Genomic DNA, 21,854 nt, shown 5'->3' with positions numbered 1-21,854 from the left:
GAGGGCGCTTTACGGCTCACCGGACTGAAACCGGTCTTTTTTTACAGTCTATGGTCTGAAACCATGAATAATGCTCATCTCATCATTTAACCCTCTTTACTAGAGACATTTGTTAACCAAATCTTTAAAAATAGCCAACACTTTAAAAAATAATTGTATTTATTTATACCTGACACACAAGTAAAAATGCGCGCAACTCTCAACTACAATATTGTTTTGAAAGCCTCATCCAGTTAATCAGCGCTGTGAAAAGTAACATGTATCACGAGACAACGTTTTTTTCCTCAGATGTGTTCTTGACATTTTTGTGCACCTGAATAATGATACCGAGAAACATTAATAGTATCGAATCGTAAGAAACACAATGAAAAGTAAAGATAAAATAATTATTATTTACACCCATCGCGCCTGACCAATCACAGACAAGATCTGTGCCGCTAACTCCGCCCATTCTGTTACTTTTATGCTAATCACCGTTCTAGCATTTATTATTTTTCTATGGGTTGGATCTTTTGCCGTGGGCAGCTCCAACAGACACACACACACTTCCTGAATCGCAGCGGTCACATCAAATCTTCTCTTTTCCAGAGCTCTTAAAGGATTTTTTTTTTTAGCTGAGTTTGAATGAAAAATGTGCCGTGCGTTTGAGTCCTCTCCGATGCAGGGTTAGTAAATGCAGCTTTGGTTTTTAATAACTCTCGGAGAATAATAAAGCAGCAGATGTGGAATGATACCAGGCCATTAATGATCTTATCTTGAGTTGCGTGATACCTGCGCAGGTAGACTGACCTCTACTGACCTCTGATCATCTGTGCTGACCCTCACACCTGTCCGTCAAGCTGCATTTCATAGTCATGGACAGTTCAAATGACAGCAAGAAGGCGGAGCCCAGAGTCAACAAGAAGAAATGCTGTGAGTTATTATTATTATTTGTGCTAATTTTAGTACCCTCTGTCTTCATAAAATGCTCAATGGTGGATCAACCTTTGTGGGGATTCAAACTGGTAACCTTTTGGTCACTACCCAATTATTAGATGCTATAAGGTATGCTTTTTTGAATTTGCTGTTATGAATTATAAGTTCTTATTAAATGGCTCATTTAGAGTGTATTGATGTGGTTATGAATGTATTTTTCTGTAAAAAACATAATTTATATCCTTGTATAGCCTAGTATGCTTTCTGCACTTCAAAACTTGCTGTAGTTTAAAGTCCTCCTGTGGTGAAAATCCAGTTTTTAATGTTGTTTATATGTCTATGTGGTTTTCATGTGTAAATTCATAAGTCGACACCATTGCTGAGTATTTTCTCCTTAAAACTGCAGTGAACCAAAGACAGTCTCAAAAACACGCTTTGAAATCGCTGGTGTTTCTGACGTCACAAACTACCTTGTAACCAATCAGATCAATGTGTGATCTCTGAGCTGGTGTGAGTGAGTGGAGGCGGGGCTAATTTGCATATTCATATAACTGCGTATACTAAATGAGGCAATGGTCTAGAGTTACATTCAAGCTATTCTATGGCAAACACGTTTAAATATGTCATTTTGGTGATCAAAGATGAGTTTCAAGTGATAAAATGATTGACTAAAGGTGGACTTTAACAAAATGAGCCTGTCATTCAAACGCAGAGCAGAGAGTTGAGCTTTAACATGTTCGTTCAAGCTGAAAGAGAATCTAAATCAGATTGGAATTTGAGCTCTGGGTCCAGACAGTGTTTTTATGGAATGTAAAGCCCATTGGATAACATGTCGGGTCATGTTTCTGTGGAGTAATATACTGATGAATAGTAAAGATTATCAAAGAGAGCAACCACCTAACAACCCAGAACATCATAGCAACACCCTGGTGATCATCCCGAACACCTTAGTAACCCTATCCTCCTGAGACACAGCAATAGAGTTTTGTCCTCTGTTATATTTTAGCGAATTTCTCTGACAACATATTGGCCACAGTTTTCAGTCTGGATGTCCTGTAAAGAGCACATTCAGGGCTTTGCAGAGATACCAAATGTTTGGCGGTGTAACCACGGCAACTCCCTCTCCTTGGACTTTAAAATGACTGAATGATCAAATGTAGCACTCTTATGGAAATATGATAATGGTTTGTAATGATCATTTAAATCTGACTCATTTTCAGATTGTTTGTCATAAAATCAGCATCTCAGGAAAATGTAATGGTTTCTAATCAGAATATGACTGACCGAAATTCTGTTAAAGGGATATTTCACCACTGGAAAGATGAATGTGTATTTAAATTGGGTAATTTATGTAGTAGAAATGTGAAATTATTTTAGAAGTTGGTGCCTTCTAGACTGAGAAAAGCCAGAAAATGTATTTTTGGCTCATGTGGATGAAAGACAACGACTCTCAGAATGCACTTGCTCCGCTGCCCTACGAGGACACTCCCAAGCCACGCCTACCGGTTACAGAGGGCAGTATCGGGAGAAATGATACAGCTACGCTACTAGTCGACTCGAAACTGAAAAGATGGCGTTTTTTTGTGAGATTCCCCTATGGGCGGGTTGAAGACATGCGGGACGAGCTCCTCCTACTGGCTGGAGTCTCTCGCCTCTGGACAAACAAGCCCCCGATGATCATGAGGTTAAATGAAGATTTTTGCGTCATCAGAGGTTTTTTTCCAGACACACAATACAGAAATCTCTCGTCTCAGGGGGACATGAGGGAGGGAAGCACAGTCATTCGAAAATACTACTGGGTTTCTACTGATACAAAGCTTAATGCTGATCGGCGAAGTATCCCTTTAAGAAACAGGGCATTGATTTCATACATGACCACCACTATAGAGACATCAGGACTTAAATCATGTGTATCAGGCATTCTGGGAGGGAGACACAACAAGTGATTAGGGAAAGAAATGATCTATCAATATTCCTATGACATATTAGATATTATTATGAAAATATTCCAAATTATTAATCCCATTATTGCACGTTTTAGACTTTTTTTTATTACATGTTGCTCCAAGAACACATTCATTTGCAATTTAGATACATTGCATTGAATGGGAATGGCATTTACATGCATATTGCATAAAGTAAAATGGTTTATCAAATGATTCTGTTAAATATTTCATAACATAGTTGAGAATCATCTTTATACAAAGTTTTGTTAAAAAAGGTGAATTACCAAAAAAAAAAAAAAAAAAAAAATCGATTCATGTCTTAATTTTCTCAATAAATGGGTCCTGGTGTCCTCTAGAGAGGTCATAGCATAACATACGAATACAATATCAAAAATGTCCATTCAATTTGTTTCTTATGGTCCAGACAATGTAAATGAATTTGCATTTCCTTCAGCCTGAGGCTTATTTATTTCACTGTTGGTGTGAAAGGGTCTTCACTTTTGCCAAACATAGAATAACTTTTTTTTGTTACTAAAAAACAAATGAGCAAGCCCAGCCCAGAGGAGAAAAGTAATGTGTGACGCGTTACTTTACATAAAAAGTGACTAAGTAACGCAATTAGTTGCGTTTTTAGGGAGCAATGCAACATTGTAATGCCTTACTTTTAAGTAACTTTCCCCCAAACTGAAAATGACAAGAATTTAAATCTTGTTTTATGAAAAATGTATCAAAATAAAGTGAGTTTATGCTTAAAACAAGAGAAAAAAATCTGCCAACGGGATCCGAAAAATACATGTAATTCAAAGCTTATTTTTCTTTCCCCATTGGCAGACATTTTATTCTGTTTAACCTACATTAAAAAAAAATAAATAAATTGAGTGTCCTTGTTACATATGTTACATGTACTTACCATAGTAATAACAGTAAATCATGCATAATTACATGCAACTAACCCTCAACCAAACCCTAACCCTATAGTAAGTACATGTAGTTGCTTAATATTACTCAGTACTTAAATATATAAACGCTGTAACAATGACACCTTAAAATAAAGTGTAACCAAAAATTTTAACAGAATTTTATATCTTAGGACATTTTGCTTCTCAAGTAAATGCATCTTGATGTAAGTATGCTTCTAGAAACCAGAAAACAAGATAAAAATACTGAGTTGGAAATTAATTTTTGCAGTTTCATTCTCAGAAACACGTGATTCCATTAATACGAGAAGCCTCAAGCTACATTAATGCATAATTGACAAGGTTATGCAATAATGTCAATAACTTGAGCGGCATGAAAGCGCAGTGCCTTCGGTCCCGGTGAAACCCTCACTGATTTCCACCAGCGGAGAAACTCTGACACATCTGAAGTGTGTGGGGCTGTTATGAGTATACATATGGTGCTATCTGATTGTGTAATACTGGTTTGTGCTGCTCAGAGTCTGAGAGGAACATTGTTGGCAGTAAATCATGTGTGTTTGTTTGGTGTCATAGCATGGGCTTCATACATGACCAACTCGCCCACCGTGATCGTGCTGATCGGCCTTCCCGCCAGAGGAAAGACCTACATATCTAAGAAGCTGACGCGCTACCTCAACTGGATCGGGGTTCCCACCAAAGGTGAGTGTGTGTGAGTGTGTGTGAGTGTGTGTGAGAGTGTGTGAGAGTGTGTGAGAGTGTGTGAGAGTGTGTGAGCTCTTTTCAGTGGTGCTGCTTATTCCACTTCAGTCCAGCACACTTCTGTACTGATTCTGTCAGCGAAATATCGTTATTCCTGGGGTTGATGCACCAAAATGATTTCTTAAATTTAACAAGAAATTAATTAAAATACATAAAAAAAGTAAATTATGATTATTACAGGATTCCAACTGTCGTGTAAAACTAAGGGAAAAAATATCAGGGAATTTTAACATTGTCATTTACATTTTTTTTTCCAGCTCTACAATATTCATACAGCTTGAAATGACTCTTAATCCAGACTTAATAATGACATCATGAAAATGTGTTGTTCAAAAGATGTGAACCCTAGTTTAACATTTCTAACATTCATTCTGCTATTAAATATCATACTAGCTTTATGGCCCGTTCACACCAAGGACGACAACTATAATGATGAGGATACAGTTTTCTAAAAATCGTTCAGTATGTAAAAGAATAGACCAGACCATAACGATAACGTCAAGAACTGGAATCACGTTCACAACCATATTTTCCCGCTAATGAACGATAAAAACATTGACAGCCAATCAGAATCCATCCTGCTGTAACAAGCTCGAGCATTTAAAGTGACAGACGACAAAACTGTGCTTAGGATAAACAGATTATAGCAATCGTTCTTAGTGTGAACGGGTCTTTACGTTGAAGTTTCCCAAAAGACTGTTGTGTGTTTGTAACAGTTGTGTGTTTCTGTCAGTTTTTAACCTGGGCGTTTACAGACGCGAGGCCGTCCAGTCGTACAAGTCTTATGACTTCTTCCGTCATGACAATAAAGAGGCCATGGAAATCAGGAAGTAAGTATTTCCCCAGCGTTCTGTGTACGGTTTAAACACAGAGTGACTCTCCTGAAGCCGTTTCAGTCAGGAAATGTTCAGGAGGAAGTTCTTTTTTCAGGCGTTGCATTATGTGACTTTATTGTAATATTCACATCTAACTGTTTGTGGACCTATTATGCCCTTTTACAAAGTCTTGATTTTGTTTTTAGGCTCAGCTAGAATAGGTTTTCATGCTTGAACGTTCAAATTATTAGTTTTGTGTTCATATATTTGACTATGAGCACCTTTATAGGGTCCTATGAAATCCGTTTTATTAATTTCTTTATCCAAATTCCGTTTTTGATTTCTCGGTTACTTTTTTTTTACTCCATTTTAATGGTTAAATTAAAATTTTTAATAATCAAAAAGCATGTCTAATTACTTCTACAAGAAACCTGTACAATTTAACAATAATTTATTAAAATATTTACAAAAATGTTTAGGGCCATATGATTTTTTTTTCTCAGTTTCAATTAATATTATTATTTTTTGCCAAATTCTGTTTTCTGGATTCCATTTTAATAATCAAAAAGCATGTCTCATTAATTGAGTTAAAAAACAACCATTTTCTTTTCTTTCTTTTTTTCATTTAAAAAAATGCAACGGAGGCGTTTCAGGGAGTTCAGAAACACTGACACTGATATAGAGAAGAACTTTGTCACTTTGCAGAGCTTTTTCATGCTCAAACCGCAACATTACACACTAAAGAAAGATGAACATGTCAGAAAGCACAATAGATCCTCGTTAAATGATTTGTGTTTGTGGTGTGACGCTGTGTTTGTCTCTCAGACAGTGTGCCATCGTGGCTCTGGAGGATGTGAAGTCGTACCTGAGCGAGGAGGGAGGGCAGATCGCTGTGAGTTTACACACTCAAACCAGAATTTCTCCTTCTATTACATCAAATATGATTCACATGTATTGTTTTGTGTTATCTGTATTTGTGTTAAAGTATAAACTTTGTGTTCACAGTTAATAGTGGCATCAGATCAGTCTTGTTATTGTTAACCTCAAATAAAACTATAAAAAAAAACTTTAACACTTTATTTAAAACCTTTTTATAGAACGCATTCTAAAAGTATTTTTAATGCATTAATTATGCCTTGTAATGCACCTTATAATGCATTGTATGGTCTTATGAATAACTGTAACCACAGTTATAATACAACATAATTATTGAACTCATCTTTAGATAGTATAATGCATTAAAACGCATGACAAACGATCAATTTCAGAATCTGAAAATATTATAATGCATTTTAACTTTGGTTGCAATAACAATTATTCATGAAAAGCATTATAATGTACACTATGAATACCTTTATAATGCATTATACAGAAGGGCTTTAAGTAAAGTTAACAAAAATCTATTGACATGAAGCTAAAATAATATAAATATTAAATGGAAAACATTATCAAATGATTAATATATGCTACAATAGTATATAAATAATACTATAATGATTAACATCATTAGATCATCATGCATGTCTCTTTCTTTTCAGTTTTTTCCTCCGTCTCTTTTATTCAGATGCTGTTGTGCTGATTTGTAATGGATGCATGAAGTTAAATTTCGAAGGTTTTCAAGCATGAATGCATTTTGGATGAATTTGAGATGTTCTGCTATCACATTTTCATCAGAAATGCTTATATTCAAATATTTGCTGTCATGTTTGGACTATAATATTCCATCCCTGCATCTGTACCCATACCTGCATAAAGAGCACCTAAATCAATCTCATTACAATTAATGCATTAAATATTTTTTTCCTGTTATTCTCTAATTGCAGTTGAATCATAAACTAATAGCTCTAATATTTCCATTATGATTGATGATTTATCCCTCATTGTGTGATGTGATGTGTTTTATGAAGCATTTGTCTCTGGCAGGTTTTTGATGCCACAAACACAACGCGAGAGAGACGTAACCTCATCCTGAGTTTTGCGCAGGAGAACGCATATAAGGTGAATATCAGTCGCTTGCTGAAATATGATCAGTTGTGTGAAATGTTGCAGTCGTCAGGTTACGCTGGAGAAACAGAACATGCAGAGGTCATGTATATAGAAACGTTGAGACACTCTTTGATGTGATTATTTTTGCTTTTGTTTCCAGGTGTTTTTTGTCGAGTCGCTCTGTGACGACCCAGAAGTCATTGCTGCCAACATATTGGTGAGTGTCGACTCTGGAAATATTCATATTCTGCAATTAAAGGGATGGTTCGGAGTAAAATCAACCTATAGGGTCCTTTGCACCATGACCTCGAGCCAAACACCCCCAGAAGCCTTTTCTCCCTTGGTCAAACATTATTAAAGTTAGAGCTTATTTAGAGATATCAGCCGGATGGCTTAATGCAGGCGCTAATGGATCCAATGATGTATCTCGTACATTACCCCACTAATAATGCCCAGAATGGTACCAAACTTCTACAGTAGTACAAATAGGTTCTGTACTCATAAAACGAGGCATTGGAAAGTTTGTAAGTACATCAGGAGTTTATTTAAATAACACTAGCCTGATGGCTTGCCCGCACGTCGACGTCACTTCCGTGATTTGGGAAAAGCCCGTAAAGTCCTGGCAGAAAGCGATGCATAAGGATGTAGTGTTTCGACGCCCAGTTCCAGGAATGCACTAATATTTTGTTGGTAGTACCAGTGTGCAACAATTATTAGTTAACACTAAGTTGTCAACACTTCGGAAAAAATAATAATTTGTCGTTACACTACATCCTTAACCATCCCTTTAATTGCATCTACTAATCACTGCTTTTACATCGTAAGATGTTGTTAAAGGTAGATGACATGAAATGTTTTATTATAATTATGCAGCTTTTATGCACTCATATTAATTGAGACTATATGAAAATATTTGTACGTTTAAAAAAACTATATTTATCACACTGAAAGATTATTTCAAATTATAGTTATTGATTAAAAATGGACAAATTAAAAGTAACACCTAACCATTCCATTGTATTTATGTAAATTATACATGAGCTATGATCTCGATGCTGATGAAAGTTAATATCAGTGCAATTCTGGATCAGGATGTGAAGGTTTCCAGTCCGGATTATCCTGAGCGACACAGAGAGAGCGTGATGGAGGATTTCCTGAAGAGAATCGAGTGCTACAAAGTCACATATCAGCCGTTAGATCCAGATGAACATGACAAGTAACATTACACTTTCATTATTTTTTTATAAGTATCTTTCATTCCATTTATTAAACATAATCTAGAAGCTGATTGATCTTGAAGGAGACTTTTCCTTTGGGCTTTCCTTTTTTTTTTAATGAAATAAAATTGTTTCTCTTTGTATTTTACAGTTTTTTGGGGAAACTATATGATAATATACAATTTCAGCATTTCATCTGTGTCTTTAAAGGGTTAGTTCACCCAAAAATGAAACTTCTGTCAGTAATTACTCGCCCTCATGTTGTTCCAACCCTGTAAGACTTTCGTTCATCTTCAGAACACAAATGAAGATATTTAAGAGATTCTGAGAGCTGTCTCACTCATCCATAGGCTTCTCTGTAATTGAAACTTGCCGGACCAGAAAAGTTAGTAAAAACATTGTTAAAATAGTTTCGAAAAATGAACCAAAAGTCTTACGGGGTTGGAACATCATGAGGGAGAGTAATTACTGACAGAATTTTCATTTTTGGGTGAACTATCCCTTTAACTTTTCTGTTTTCATGTCAGAAAGCCTCCAGCAGAGAGCAGTGCAGATTCAGTACAGTCTGCTGAATTTACTTTGTTCATTTGTAAGCGTGTGGTTTTGTTTAATGATCATAATAATATATCATAAATACCTGTAAATACCTTCTAGTAAATTAGGTTACATTCAAATTATGTGGCTGTTCAAATCTCAACCTAGAATCTTTGAAAAACCTGTAAGGATTGTTTGGACAGTCAGAAGCATTTCTGTAATTCCTCAGGCGCTGCTTTTGGCTTTATCGTGAGATTATCTTGCTGGAAAAATTCAACCTCTCTGTAGAGCTTACAGACAGAGCCACAGCCATTAAATCTGTCCTTGCCTTCAGACATGTTGGATTAGCTTTTATTCTCTGCTGTAAAAGTGCTTAAAAAGGGACAGTTCACCCAACAATTTTGTCATTTACTCATCCTCAAGTTGTTCCAAACCTGTATATATATATATAATTTTTGAGTGAACGATCCCTTTAAATCCAGCAACTTACAACCATTTACAGCCATTTATTCCTGACATTTATTTGTAATATTTAACTATTGTAAGCTACATTCTTAAAAAAAAAAAGTATTTGGTTTTAATCAACAGTGTTATTTTAGTGGTATTTAAATTAAACTACTATTAAATGTAATACTATATATATATATATATACTATACTATATAGTATAACAATACCATACTATATATATATATATATATATATATATATATGTATATATGTATGTATATGTATATATATGTATATATGTATGTATGTATATATATATATATATATATATATATATATATATGTGTATATATATGTGTGTGTCTGTGTACAGTATGTATATATATATATATATATATATATATATATATACACACACACACACACATACGCGATAACTGTAATGATAATTACATAAGCGCACACTGCAGTTTTGTCGTCTGTCACTTTAAATGCTCGAGCTTATTACAGCAGGATGGATTCTGATTGGCTGTCGATGTTTTGTCGTTCATTAGTGGGAGAAATCTTTGAGAAAGTGATTCCAGTGATATCGTTCCTCTGTGACGTTATCGTTATAGTTGTGGTCTGGACTCTGCTAGTATATGTACATTTTTTTTTTATATAAAACTATATCTTTATCATTATAGTTATCGGCCTTTAGTCCAGCATTGTTGTGTTTATACAGTTACTGTAGCAGAAGCTTATATCCATGACTTACAAATGAATAAATCAATAGTATAACCTATTTATAACTAAACAACATATCGATTTCTCTACTCTTTTATTAATTGTAGTGTACAGATTGCTCATAAACATGAATAGGCTACTTTATAAACAAAAGAAGGGATTGTTGTTAAGATAAGCTAATTAAATACAGTGTACAAAGTGTTTTACAGTTGTTACATTTACTTACCATAGTAATAACAGTAAATTATGCATAATTACATGCAACTAACCCTCAACCAAATCCCAATCCTATCCTAACCCTATAGTAAGTACATGTAGTTGCTTAATATTACTCAGTACTTAAATATATAATTACACTGTAACAATGACACCTTAAAATAAAGAGTAACCGTTGATCGTAAGATTATATAAAATTGATTGTTTTTCATTCGACTCGCCGTGTAGATAATTAAATGCAGAAACCGTGGACAATAATAAGACATAACTGTGATTATAGTAACTCTCTTTCGGTGTAAATCCCTAAATCATTAGGCCACAAACAACCACATATTTAACAGTCTGCACATTATGGGGTGTTTAACGGATCTTTCTCTGGCTGTTTCAGGGACCTGTCCTTCATCCAGGTGATTAACGTCGGCCAGCGTTTCCTGGTGAACCGAGTCCAGGATTATATCCAGAGTAAGATCGTCTACTACCTGATGAATATTCACGTTCAGAAACACTCCATCTACCTCTGCCGGCACGGCGAGAGCCAACACAACGTCCAGTGCTGCATCGGCGGAGACTCTGAGCTCTCCTCCAGAGGAAAAGAGGTATTCCTTTCAGTCACCACACGGAGGGATGAGTGGAATACAGCTCACTTAAAGCATGCTTGTTTAGTTATGCATCAATCCTGAGAGTTATTTACAATGTGTGCATTTGATAATTACTGTATTGTGAGGTTAAAAAGCCTTAAAATGAAAATATACCATTTAAGAGGTTCAAAATTTGGGGATTGAAAAACAGGAGTTGTGATATTGCGAATGTGATTTATTAAACTTCAAAAGATGAGGATTGATCTAAATACATGAGCAGTGCACGTTCGAAGTGAAAATGTGGATGAATCCTTTATTATAATAAAATCTGCAATATTCCATAATAAAATAAGAATTGTCAATAGGCATGCACTGATTTTGGCTGAAACCGATAACCGATAATTCTTTATACTTGAAAGCCGATAACCGATATATTGGCCGATAAATCTAAATCCAAATTTTTATATAATTTTTGAGAGCCTGATTACAAAAACAAAAGTCTCATCATTAAAATCCATGTGTCAAGCACACAGTTATGATGTTCTCATTATAATTTTATGTCGCCGATATGACAGACTTGTGCTGCACATGTTGCACTTTACTGTATCTTCCTTTTTTGAAGTGATTCCAGTCATATTTCAAGCATTTAAAACCATCATGTTGAACAGTTCGCATCAGAAGTGTCTCAGCTGAAGGAAATAATCCATTATTTATCGGCTTTAATATATCAGCCAAATTTTCGAAATCAGGCATAAAACGATAACATTAAAAATGGACGTTAACGGCCGATACCGATATGGTGGCCGGTATATCGTGCATCTCTAATTGTCAATTTTGTTGACTTCAATGAACTACTCTTGATGAATTATGACAATGTTTACTTCATGGTTTTGATATTGTAATAGGTTGTAGATGATTGTAAGTGCAAATTTAATCTCTCTCATCCTTTTGAATGAGCAGCTGGAAGTAGTAAAGCAGACATTTCAATATGAGATTTTCGAAAGTCAGGCTTGTTTATAATTAAAAGTACCTTATTATATACTCATAACATGTCTTGGGTATTTTAAAGTCGGCATGAAACAGAAGTTGTGATAGTCTTTTCTTCTCTGTTGTGACGTATATCCGAGTGAAACAGCTTCTCGAACAAGGCGGGGCTTGTGGAACTGATTGGATGGTTGTGGTTTGCGATTGGTGGATCTCATGTGAGTGACAGGTTGCCCCGCCCTCAAAATCAGAGAAGAGAAGAGATGTTGCTGAAAGAGGGAGGGAAAGTTAAAGTTAAAGATTGCCCTTTTACAAAGTCTTGATTTTGTTTTTGGACTTTACTAGAACAGGTTTTCATGCTTGAATGTCCAAAAACACATTATTTTCCTCATATTCTCCATTGTTGCAGCTCCTCTCTTCCCAGTCTGTCAGTAACGCTCTGTTTAGTTCCTGTCTCTATGAAGCCCCTCCTTCTGAAAAGCACACTGTGCTCTGATTGGCACAACCTTATTCATTATATCGATCTTTTGTTTTGATTTCACGAGTCGGCCGTAACAGTGTGTGTTTGGGAAACGTCCCACCCTTTACCATAACCAGTTTCAACACACTAACTAACTCAGCCAGGCCCCGCCTCTTTATTCTGCATATTAATTATTTAAATGAGGAATTTTGTGACGTGTTTGTTCCCGGAAGAAAACTCAAGACTACAATGGAGGCGTTTCAGGGAGTTCAGAAAGAGAACTTCGTAACTTTGCAGAGCTTTTTCATGCTCACACAGCAACATTACACACTAAAGAAAGAAGAACATGTCGGAAGGCACAATAAAACCCCTTTAAATGTGATTTCAAAAAATCTGCAAATACCCTGTAGTCACCCTGTGTCGAATCCCAGCATGCTCTGGTTCAGTCCTTTACCACAAACAGGTGAGAAATGTTTGGAGGCTTGTTAACGTGTTTCCCGCTCTGTGTTAGTTTTCCAAAGCCCTGCGTGGGTTCCTGGAAAACCAGAAGATCCCAGACCTGAAGGTGTGGACCAGTCAGCTCAGACGCACCATCCAGACGGCGGAGGAGTTGGGCGTCCCGTACGAGCAGTGGAAAATACTCAACGAGATCGACGCCGTGAGTTACGCACCGCTGGGTTTATTAGAGAAGTTTAATGGTCTTCATATTAACACTGGGCTGTTGTTCATTATCTACCCTGATAAAACACAGGTGTTTGCTGTGAACATGCAATTAGTCAATTTGAGTCAGATGTATCATATTTAACTCATTCACCACACCAAAACTAATCCGGCTATATAATCCTGTGTCATGATTGCAATAAAAGTCTCATTTATAACCGTTGCGTCGCACAAAACAGGCCCTGAAAGAGTTCAGACGCAGTTGTGATTTATAAAAACAAACTTGACGGGAAAATTTGTGCACATGCACGCAAACTCTGACCCATGCGTACAACGTTTTGTAGACGGCGCAGTTTGGCGACACCGATGGTGAGCTGAGGGACTGACGGCAGATGAAGGAAAACCACTTTAAATCCTAATCATAAATACAGTGCATGTTCACAGTATCATTTCAAATAAATAAAAGAATGATTTAAACTGTTTTACATCTGATATACACATTTAGATTAAATATACCATTCTCAATAATGGAGTTAAGCACTTAAATTACATATAATCATTACAGAGAAGTTACCACATTTTTTATATTCTAATAAATAGAAATATTTGTAGTGGATGTGATGCTTTTGAACACTTTTCCTGTAATTTTTAACTACAGCGAGGATTGCTTAGCGCATGATAATAGCAGAACTCAAAATATTTATGTGCAAATAATGATCAATAATTCACAATAAGGCCAATCTGTTTCCATTCCACGTGGATGGATATGCATATGCAAATGATATGCAGATGAGGATATGCATAGTAAGACTAGGCGTTGTCCGCTCCATATATGGTTATATCGGGGAGGAGACGCATGTGAACACAATCTTCCGCTGACTGGGATTTAAAAAGGGAATTTTGTGCGTGTTCTGGCGCACACACGCTTTTATAAGTCTGAATATTTTTGCCATACAAACTTTTTGGCTTTCGGGCGCACATACACTTTTAGTAAGGATCCTACCCACAAGTTTTTAATTGCAAAAGTGAAAACGAAAACGCGTTATTGCAACAGATCTGAGTTGATGATGGAGAAATATTTGTGCCGTTTGTTAAATGTTTCTTTTTCTGTATCAGGGCATTTGTGAGGAAATGACATATGAAAAGATAAAAGAGACGTATCCGGATGAATATTCTCTCAGAGACCAGGACAAGTACCATTACAGATACCCAGGAGGAGAGGTTTGTGCACTGTAAAAATGACTTTTGAAGATTTTACAGGAAAATACCATTTCAGTCTTTCTACTTAAAATTTCACGTTTAATTTTCTTTATTATTTTGTGAAATTTACAAAGAGTGAGTGAATCATCCTAGAACATTTTTTCCCCCAGTGTACCATTATGACACCAATTTTTTTGCATGACCTTTCCAGTTAAATGCTGTTTGTCATTCACCAAATGAATTATTCAGACAAAAAGAATGATTCACTCCCACTTCGGACATCTTTGTGAGCAAGATTTACTCAACACAAGAGTGAAATATTGAAATATTATGCACTTCTTGTTCAAAAGTTTGGGGCTGGTAAGATTTTTTTTAATGTTTAAAAGAGTCTCTTTTGTTCCCCAAGGCTGAAAAAAAAATACAGTAACAATGTGAAATATTACAGTTTATAAGAAGTGTTTTCTATGTGAATATACAGTAGGTTAAAATGTAATTTATTGCTGTGATCAAAGCATTTATTTGAAATTAGAATCTTTTGCAACATTATTAATGTCTTTACTGTCACTTTTGATCAATTTAATGCATCCTAGCTGAATAAAAGTATTAATTTCTTGAACAACAAAAAAAAAAATCTTACTGGCCTCAAACATCTAAAGGTCTAATAGAAGTGGCGATACTAAACTTTAAGCTGAAGTGTGCAGTTTGTTTTAAATCTTACAATACTTTCTCCTGTCTAATATGGAGAGTCAGCTGTAATTAAGCCCTTCATGTCCCTCTTCTCTTGCCGTAGTCGTATCAGGACCTGGTGCAGCGGTTGGAGCCGGTTATCATGGAGCTGGAGAGACAAGGCAATGTTCTGGTCATCTGCCACCAGGCCGTCATGCGCTGCCTCCTCGCCTACTTCCTGGACAAGAGCGCTGGTGCGTCACACACACACACACACACACACTCAAATCATAGCAGGCCTCTTGTGACTTCAATCAGATAATGAGAGACACGAGTATGTGTGTTTCTGAGTGCTGGTGTTCAAGCTTGAAGTTGAGGATTTTCCCTGAGCGAAACCCTTCCATTTACGACATGTTTGACTCAATTATGTGTTTAAAATCAGCAGATCTTCTCATATTTTAATGTGCTTGTATTGAACAGATGATTTGCCGTATCTGAAGTGCCCCCTCCATGCGGTCATGAAACTGACACCAGTGGCTTATGGTATGTGCTGATTTTCATTCACCTAGACCTAAAAACAAATGTTTTTATATATATATATATTATATAAAATATTTAAATATTATTTGCATTTCAAATATTTGATTTAAATTGTTTCCATATTAAAATAACTTGAAAAAATTAATAATGTTAAATAAATTATATAAGAATTAATAATTAAAAAATATATAAAAAATATGTATATATGTGTATATATTTTTATGTGTGTGTAAATGTTTATTATTATTTGAATACTTTTACATTTTTATTTTTTCAAATGTTAAATATTTGATTTAAATGGTTTCATTGTAAAAATTATTAAAAATATGTGTGTATATATATATATATATATATATATATACTGTGTGTATTTTTTTGTGTGTTTATTTATTTAAATGCTATTACATTATTATTTATTTTATTTAAATTATTTAATTAAAATAACAATTAATCAAATTTAAATTAATTAAATATTAATTGAAACATTGTTAAAAATTGGCATGTAATTGGTATATATAATGTTTTTATAGTATTTTTTATAGATATAAATACTGTTTCTATATAAAGATATGAATTCTGATTATTTTCAATATTGTTGTGTTTGTGTTTTTCTGTTTCAGGCTGTAAAGTTGACAAGTTTGACCTGAAAGTAGAAGCTGTTAACACACACCGGGACAGACCACTCGTAAGCAAACATAACATTTAGCAGATGTTTAGGGAGTTTGCTAAAGCAGCCTCACTGTTATTACTAACAACCACACACTGTTACTAATTACTACACACTGTTTCTCATCTTCAGGGAAATTTATTTTTATTTTGTGAACATCGTTTGGTTTTTACCATCATTTCATATGCATTTTTTTCTTTTGTTTTGTTGTGGTGAATGATTCTGCATGCTTATTTTGCAGTGATATTTTTAGACTCATATGCATCTATGGTCGAGCGGTCTATCCAACACAAACACAGCTTCTGTAAATCAGCCGTGAAAGGAGCCCTCGAGCAAGAATTACCTCTTGAACTCTTGTCATGTTCCTCTAACGGAGAACTAAAGGCTGACTGTCCACAGAGTTTGCTCGTAAAGTGTGGTCTGTTTGTGCAGTGTAAGTCTGTAGGTGTGAGTTTGCCACTGAAAAACACACACCACAGTTCTGCGGTGAGAGAGTCACTACAGCACTGAGATTCTGTCAGTATTTCTGGTTTGTTTTTGTTCTTTACTTAATTGCTTGGTTGTGGATGAGATCAGCATGTGATTATGGGCGGTACAGACGACACAAGGAGTTCACTCAGTCTGAGCTTTCATTTCATTTGATTTTATAGGGCTGATATCATGGAAAAACATTTGACCTCAGTTGGATGTAATATGTCAACATACTGCGACATTCTCCAATCCACCCTGAGGATTTATAGTCAAGAGGAATATCGTACTGTCTGGATATGAGGACTTTCATTCATTCCTTCATTCATTCATTCATTTATTTAAATCAATAAAATCACATTATTTACATTTTAAATATTTGATCTACCTTTTTTCTGTTAAAATAACTATTAATAAAATTAATAGTTCATATTAAATATAATAAATAAATTAAAAATAAAAATATGTATGATGAATATGCATGAAAAATTAATCAAATATAAAATAATGCATGGATTTAAATAAACAAATATATATATTTGTTTATTTAAATCAATGCATTATTTTATGTTTGATTAATTTTTCATTACTAAAATAACTATTAATAAAATTTAAATTAAATAATAAAAGTTAATACATTAAAATTTGGTATTTATATATATATATATATATATTTTTTTATTTGTACTATTTTATTTGCTATTTATTTTTAATTTAATGATTTATTTAATGGTTTAATGATTTATTTATTTAAAATTAGCATAAATTAAATTCTGTACATAGATAGTTGTTGATAGTAGTGCTTAAATCTTAATAATACAGAAAATAAACTTTGTTTTCTTCAACCCAAATATAATTTATTCATTCTTTTGATTTGTGTGTAATATGTCCCAGACATTTTTTTTTTTTTTTTTTTGTGAGACGCTAGAAGGAACTAAGCTTAAAAAATGTCTAATTCAGAAATTGTCACGGTCATGATGTTATAGTACATAGAGTACATTATTATATGACCGCCCACATTTACACATCAACACCTTAATTTCTCATGCAAAACTGTTAGCCAATCACAACAGATATCATTTACATATTAAAAAGCCTAAGAGGTACAATAGCAGAAACAGCCCGTTTAATTCTAGGATCAAATTTGGGTGTGAGAAGCCTTGACTCATTATAGCCCTTTATAAACATGCCTTTGTCAGTGTCACCCACACACGTAATTCCTACTGTGTGTGTTATCAGGGAAACACCAGACAAGAATTGCCGCCCTCTCTGCTGAGGAGAAACAGCTTTACGCCACTGTCTAGTCAGGATCAAGTCAAGCGACCTCGTCTCTTCAGCGTTGGCAACCCGCCCCGGATAACCAGCATTCCTGCCGTACCCTCCTCTCGACTCCCTCAGGCGCAGGAGAACGAGGAACTGAACGAGAGCCAGGTTCTGTTTAATTAGATGTTAAAATGTGATTTATCCCTGTGATCAAAGCTGTATCATAACTCCAGTCTTCAGTGTCACATGATCCTTCAGAAATCATGATTTTTTCAGTGTTGAAAACAGTTGTGGAAACCGTAATACACTACTGTTCGACAGTAAGATTTATTTATTTTTATTCAGCAAGGTATTAAATTGATCAAAAGTGACAGTAAAGACATTTATAATGTTACAAAAATTACAAAAAGTTTCAATTCATCAAGAATCTTGAAAAATAAAAGTATCACTGTTTCCACAAAAATATCACTTTACAGTTGTGATGCTGAATATGTTTTGTGGAAACCGATGGATAAATCATATAAATCTCTCGAAATCAGTTGAGCTGCGTACTGTCAAATTGTAGGCATTAGTATGTATGTATGTATGTATGTATGTACACAGAAGTTGTTACATATATACATATACAAATATACATATACATATATACATATTTACATACATATACACATATACATATATACATATACACATATACACATATACATATATACATATACACATATACATATACACATATACACATATACATATATACACATACATATACATATACACATATACACACATATACACATATACACATACACATATACACATAAACATATATACACATATACATATATACATATACATATATACATATATACATATATACACATACATATACATATACACATATACACACATATACACATACACATATACACATATACATATATACACATACACATATACATATATACATATACATATACACATATACACACATATACACATATACACATATACACATATACACATACACATATACACATATACATATATACACATATACACATATACACATATACACATATACATATATACACATACATATACATATACACATATACACACATATACACATATACACATACACATATACACATATACATATATACACATATACACATACACATATACATATATACATATACACATATACACATATACATATATACATATACACATATACATATACACATATACACATATACATATATACACATACATATACATATACATATACACATATACACACATATACACATACACATATACACATATACATATATACACATATACATATATACACATACACACATATACACATATACACACATACACACATACACACATACATATATACATATAGACATATACACATATACATATATACATATACACATATACACACATACACATATACATATATACACATATACACATATACATATATACATATACACATATACACATATACATCTACACATACACATATACACACATACACATATACACATATACATATATACATATACACATATACACATATACATCTACACATACACATATACACACATACACATATACACATTCACATATACACACACATACACATACACACACACATACATATACACATATACATATATATATATATATATATATATATATATATATATATATATATATATATATATATATATATATATATATATATATATATATATACATATAAGAAATAGAAATATAATTTCATATATTATGTGTTTTTCAGTCAGAAGTGGTTGTCAAAAGTCTCTAAAGCATTATTTATGTGTTTACACCAACAAAGTAACCTGTGTCTTCTGTCTTACAGGAAGTCCTGAACTGCTTCAGACCGGCAGACTCCATCCAAGAGTGACAACACAAACCACAAGTTGTGCGACACCCCTCACCAATTAAACCAGTTCATACGCTTTCTCCAGACATGATTCAACTGTTCCTGACGCCCACTCAGAATCAGCATCATAAACACTGCTTTATGTAACGCACATGAGTGACATCCATCCATCCGTCCTTCTCCACAAGCGCTTGGACGTACGGTAAAACAACAGCTACAATATCATTGTAGAGTCACTGATTGAAATATTTAACAATTAATGCAAGGAAAATTCACTGGCATTGAATGTATTGACATCTATTGAATAGATTGACAGCTTGTGGAACCAATTAGAGCACAGTTGAACTGATTGAGTGGGCGTGTCTTATGCCAGTCAAGCTGATTGGCTCTTCAGGATCAGAATTCTTAAGGACACAGTGCACTTCCTGAGATGGTTTTAGAAGCAAATGTTCAAGCACTCTTTTTGTTGTCGTAGCATATACAGTATTTTTGTCCCGTCTTCTTAATAATGCCTTAGTTATGTGACTGACTGAGGCCAAATCGGACTGGATAATCCAACTCTATCTCACGACCAATTCGTACGAATTCGTACGAATGATAAAAAGTTGGCTAATTCGTACGAATTCGGACAACCTCACTCGTACGAATTTGTACGATTTTCTAAACCCACGTGATGGGTAGGTTTTTTTCACCTCGTAGAATTTGTACGTTTTCCTGTGAGATCGGGTTGGATAATCATGTAAATATTTGTCATGATTACAGCTGTTATTTGGTTGTGATGTTCTTGCCGTCGTTATTTCCTCATATAGACTCGTTCTGCTTTTTGATGGTTTTGATGTTGTGCAGAATGTTTTATTGATTATAGTGAATGTGAAACGAGGAAGGGTTTGTGAAATGTATGTTCCGCTGGGTTTTTCCTCCCATCAAGCTTTCTGTAATTTGGAAAGGAACATCAGGGTGGTTATTTTAATAGAAAAGCAGATTGTTTTAGTTGTCATAACTGATATGCAAGGGAAACTTGTATACTCGTTCATTCAGACTTCAACGAATGTGTCCTTTCATAAGCACAGAATCAGTAAATAGTTATCTTGAGTTTTTAGTTTTACAAATGTATCTGTAAGAACATTTAAAACTACTGAGAATATGGCAAGCCATACTGTTATATCAGTTTGCATGTTAAATGTTATTTAAATTATCATTTGCTATGAAGAGATATTTATAAACGCTGATATTTTGGAAGGATGTTCTTAAAGGTTATTGTAAAATATCTTATAACTATAATGTTTTATAGTTATGTTTTATAATTTGAGTTCATGTGGTCTGATTTTTACATGTCTAATTTTATAATGCAGAAAGTATGTTCTTAAAGCGCTTAATACGTGTTGAATGTTAGGATGGACTGTGAAGACCATGTTCTATCAATCAAATGTCATACAAAGTGTCTGCATTAGTTGCTTCTCGCAGCTTATTCATTTTTCATGATTGGATATTATCAGATTTGCAAGTGCCTTTGCTTCGCAACCAAAGTGTAACTAATCAAAGTCAACCGATCTCTGAGACAGACTGAAGATTCTTGGACCCAAAAAGACACATTTACCTCAGAGCAGAGTCCTTTATTTTAATGTAATAACTTTACAGAAGATAAGCTTTGTGTTCTGGTTTCATTGTGACATCATGATAGCATTACAATATCAATATCAGTGGTGACTAACCATGTAATGTCATGCTCATCTATTGATAAAACTTGTGATTTAATAAACCAGTCTGTGATTCAAGTAAAGTTTTTTTTGTCATTTAAGTATACAAGCAATCAAAATGTATTAAAGTAATCATATATGCATTATTTATTATACATGCTTTGCATTCTTATAATTTTTGTGAAAAATATATATAAATAAATTTCTCCACGTAATAGCTGCCAATCATATATATGACATTTAAATATATTAGCAATCAAAATG

At 34.1% G+C, this 21,854-nt stretch overlaps 1 protein-coding gene across 1 annotated transcript; it reads left to right on the top strand.

Annotated features, from left to right (window-relative positions):
* Positions 1-500: 500 nt before the first annotated feature.
* Positions 501-21,670, top strand: pfkfb2a (6-phosphofructo-2-kinase/fructose-2,6-biphosphatase 2a). Its single transcript, XM_081387313.1, has 15 exons — positions 501-912; positions 4,352-4,477; positions 5,271-5,367; positions 6,178-6,244; positions 7,276-7,350; positions 7,499-7,555; positions 8,430-8,554; positions 10,869-11,076; positions 13,014-13,160; positions 14,279-14,383; positions 15,153-15,282; positions 15,509-15,571; positions 16,189-16,253; positions 17,943-18,134; positions 19,870-21,670. The coding sequence occupies exons 1-15, from the start codon at positions 855-857 to the stop codon at positions 19,912-19,914; spliced, it is 1,560 nt and encodes a 519-aa protein (XP_081243439.1). The 5' UTR covers positions 501-854; the 3' UTR covers positions 19,915-21,670.
* Positions 21,671-21,854: the final 184 nt, after the last annotated feature.

This window comes from Scardinius erythrophthalmus (assembly GCF_964197995.2).
Source record: "Scardinius erythrophthalmus genome assembly, chromosome: 15".
Lineage (NCBI taxonomy): Eukaryota > Metazoa > Chordata > Actinopteri > Cypriniformes > Leuciscidae > Scardinius > Scardinius erythrophthalmus.
Note: the sequence above shows the minus strand (reverse complement) of the source record. Positions and strands in the feature narration are given on the sequence as shown.